The 2,100-nt window shown below is 50.9% G+C and overlaps 1 protein-coding gene across 1 annotated transcript in view; it reads left to right on the top strand.

Moving 5' to 3' along the window:
- Pmar_PMAR027967 (RAD50 DNA repair protein, putative) overlaps positions 1-711 on the top strand; it is a gene marked incomplete at both ends in the record, with an annotated part of 6,874 nt that extends 6,163 nt beyond the window's left edge. Inside the window, 3 exons of the mRNA XM_002773458.1 lie at positions 10-61; positions 425-559; positions 614-711. Coding sequence (XP_002773504.1) covers positions 10-61; positions 425-559; positions 614-711 — 285 coding nt within the window. The remainder of the gene's footprint in view (positions 1-9; positions 62-424; positions 560-613) is intronic.
- Positions 712-2,100: the final 1,389 nt, after the last annotated feature.

Below are 2,100 nucleotides of genomic sequence, written 5' to 3'. Positions count from 1 at the left end.
AACTTTTAGATACTCAACGACTGGGCTACTTGTGATTGGAGTGGCAAGGATCTCAGAGCAGGTGAGAAAGCGGAAAGTGAAACAACGGACCTGTTTGGCGTTACCATTGAGATATAAGTTCCGGGAATACGCGGGGACATCTGAATCTGCTATCATAGCTGTGCAATGTTCGTGCGCCGCGTCAGTTGAACAAAAACTTCTCTGAATGTGTCTCTCGCCACCTCTGATGGCTGAGTAATCGACATAGGCTGTGGCCACATTCGGGACTCCCGAATGTGGAACCTCGTGTGGGAGGGGGATACTCCCGAATCGGGATATGTTGTAACCTCCCGAATCGGGAGGTTCACACACGAATGCAATGGTTTAAAAGGGTTATGAGGAGGGTATTATTTTCATGTGGTGAGCTCGTGGCTCGACCGTTCAGGTCAGAAGGTCGGTCTCCTAGTCTCGAAGTCTCCAGTGGACCAACTTTTCATCCTCGTTGATGGTGCCGTAGTGGCTGATGGCCCACGAAGCATTCCCACTGGAAAGCCTCTCTATGGTGTTGTGGATCTCATAGGTGAACTAATGACATGCTTCAACGATCCGTCATTTGAACGAATCTCTTATATAGGGAGTACGAGCGCTGTGCTTCTCTCCGATCCTGAGACGACCCCACTGCCTCCAGCAGCGCTTGAGCTAGTCCCTAAGGTTAGTCTCATCAATCCCTGAAGGGCGCTGGAATGAGAGTTCGCTTCTTCCTTTTAGACTGTACCATTTGCAGGACGGTCAGAGAGTGGCCGCACTGCCTTTAGGCTTCCTTCTCGCCAAACAAGGTGAAGTGCCATGCCTCCACTCGTTTGGGTGTCGGCACCATCCATGGATTGATCCGCCTCAGGTCTCGGAACGAGAGTAAGAGAGGTGCGCCCGCATCGGTGGCAGGAGGATCGGTTGCTGGTGACAGAGTAGCCTTCGAAGTACGGAAGGAATGGTATGAACTTGCCTGCTGATACCACTGTCAGATGCCTTCCTTCCACGAAAGCAAGAGCTTCTTGGCTCCATCGGTGTCGAGTGTTGGGTCCAAATTCGCATTACCCAGTCGCAAAACAGCTTCGAAACTCCACACGTCTTCGGCTCATAGTAAGGCCCACTGACACTATGCGGAGGGAAGAGTCATGTGTTCTCAGGCTCGGCCGGATCCACCTCGTCCAGGCTGGCGTTTCCCAAGTTCAGCCGCCGGTGATGAGCATTGATCTCATGAATGCATGAGTTAATCGATTGTATTCTAGGCTCGATACTGACTTTCTAACATACAGTATCGTGTTTGTGTTCCCAGCGCACGAGTCTGTCGTGTATTTGCGACAGTCATGTAGCAGCGTGAACCACGACAGACGAGGAAATCATGGGTCGCGTGAATGATAGTCTCGGATGTTGGAGAAGTGTCTTTCAACACCAAAGAGTCAGACTGGGCGCAAATACCAAAGTGTTGGTGCGAGCGAATCAGATTCATCCAAGGAAACTGTTGGCGCTAGAGTCGTTGCTACTACAGCGATCAGCGTATGTAGTCGCTTCCCTTAGCTGGGCGTGAAGTCCGCTGTGTCAACCTGCGAGTTCCGAAGGGAAATATCTCCACCATTTGTAAGTAGGATTCCCACGTTGAAGGGCTCATGATGTAGCACACGCCATCTGAACGGAATTGACGATGGATTCAGTTCCTTTCGGCTGAGGGCCTTTCGCACCACACAGGCGGCACTGAAATCTTGAAAACTTGAATCTTTCGAACAGAACGTACTTGCGTATATTCGCCGGTGAGTAAGCACGGAGGTAGGGATTCCCGCGAGATGGTAGCATACCAAGGATCCGAATAAGCCGATCCCTGGTGGATTTCAATGCCGGAGAACGATGAGAAAATGCGAAAACGGTTCAACGTTCTCCCAAAACCTCATCATTTGGGACAACTAAGATGCTACAGTGTTCTCTCAAATCAGAAGGTTTCAGCTCGATTGGCTTCCTCCTACTCAACAGTAGGTATATTCGTGCGCAGTACGGTGACGCGGACCGCAGTGCTAGCTTGGTAGACGGTAGCGCAAGGTTGACTACACGAGACCAATCGGACGAAAA

The sequence above is a fragment of the Perkinsus marinus genome, assembly GCF_000006405.1.
Source record: "Perkinsus marinus ATCC 50983 genomic scaffold scf_1104296958914, whole genome shotgun sequence".
Lineage (NCBI taxonomy): Eukaryota > Perkinsozoa > Perkinsida > Perkinsidae > Perkinsus > Perkinsus marinus.
This window is presented reverse-complemented; position numbering and strand designations above follow the sequence as displayed.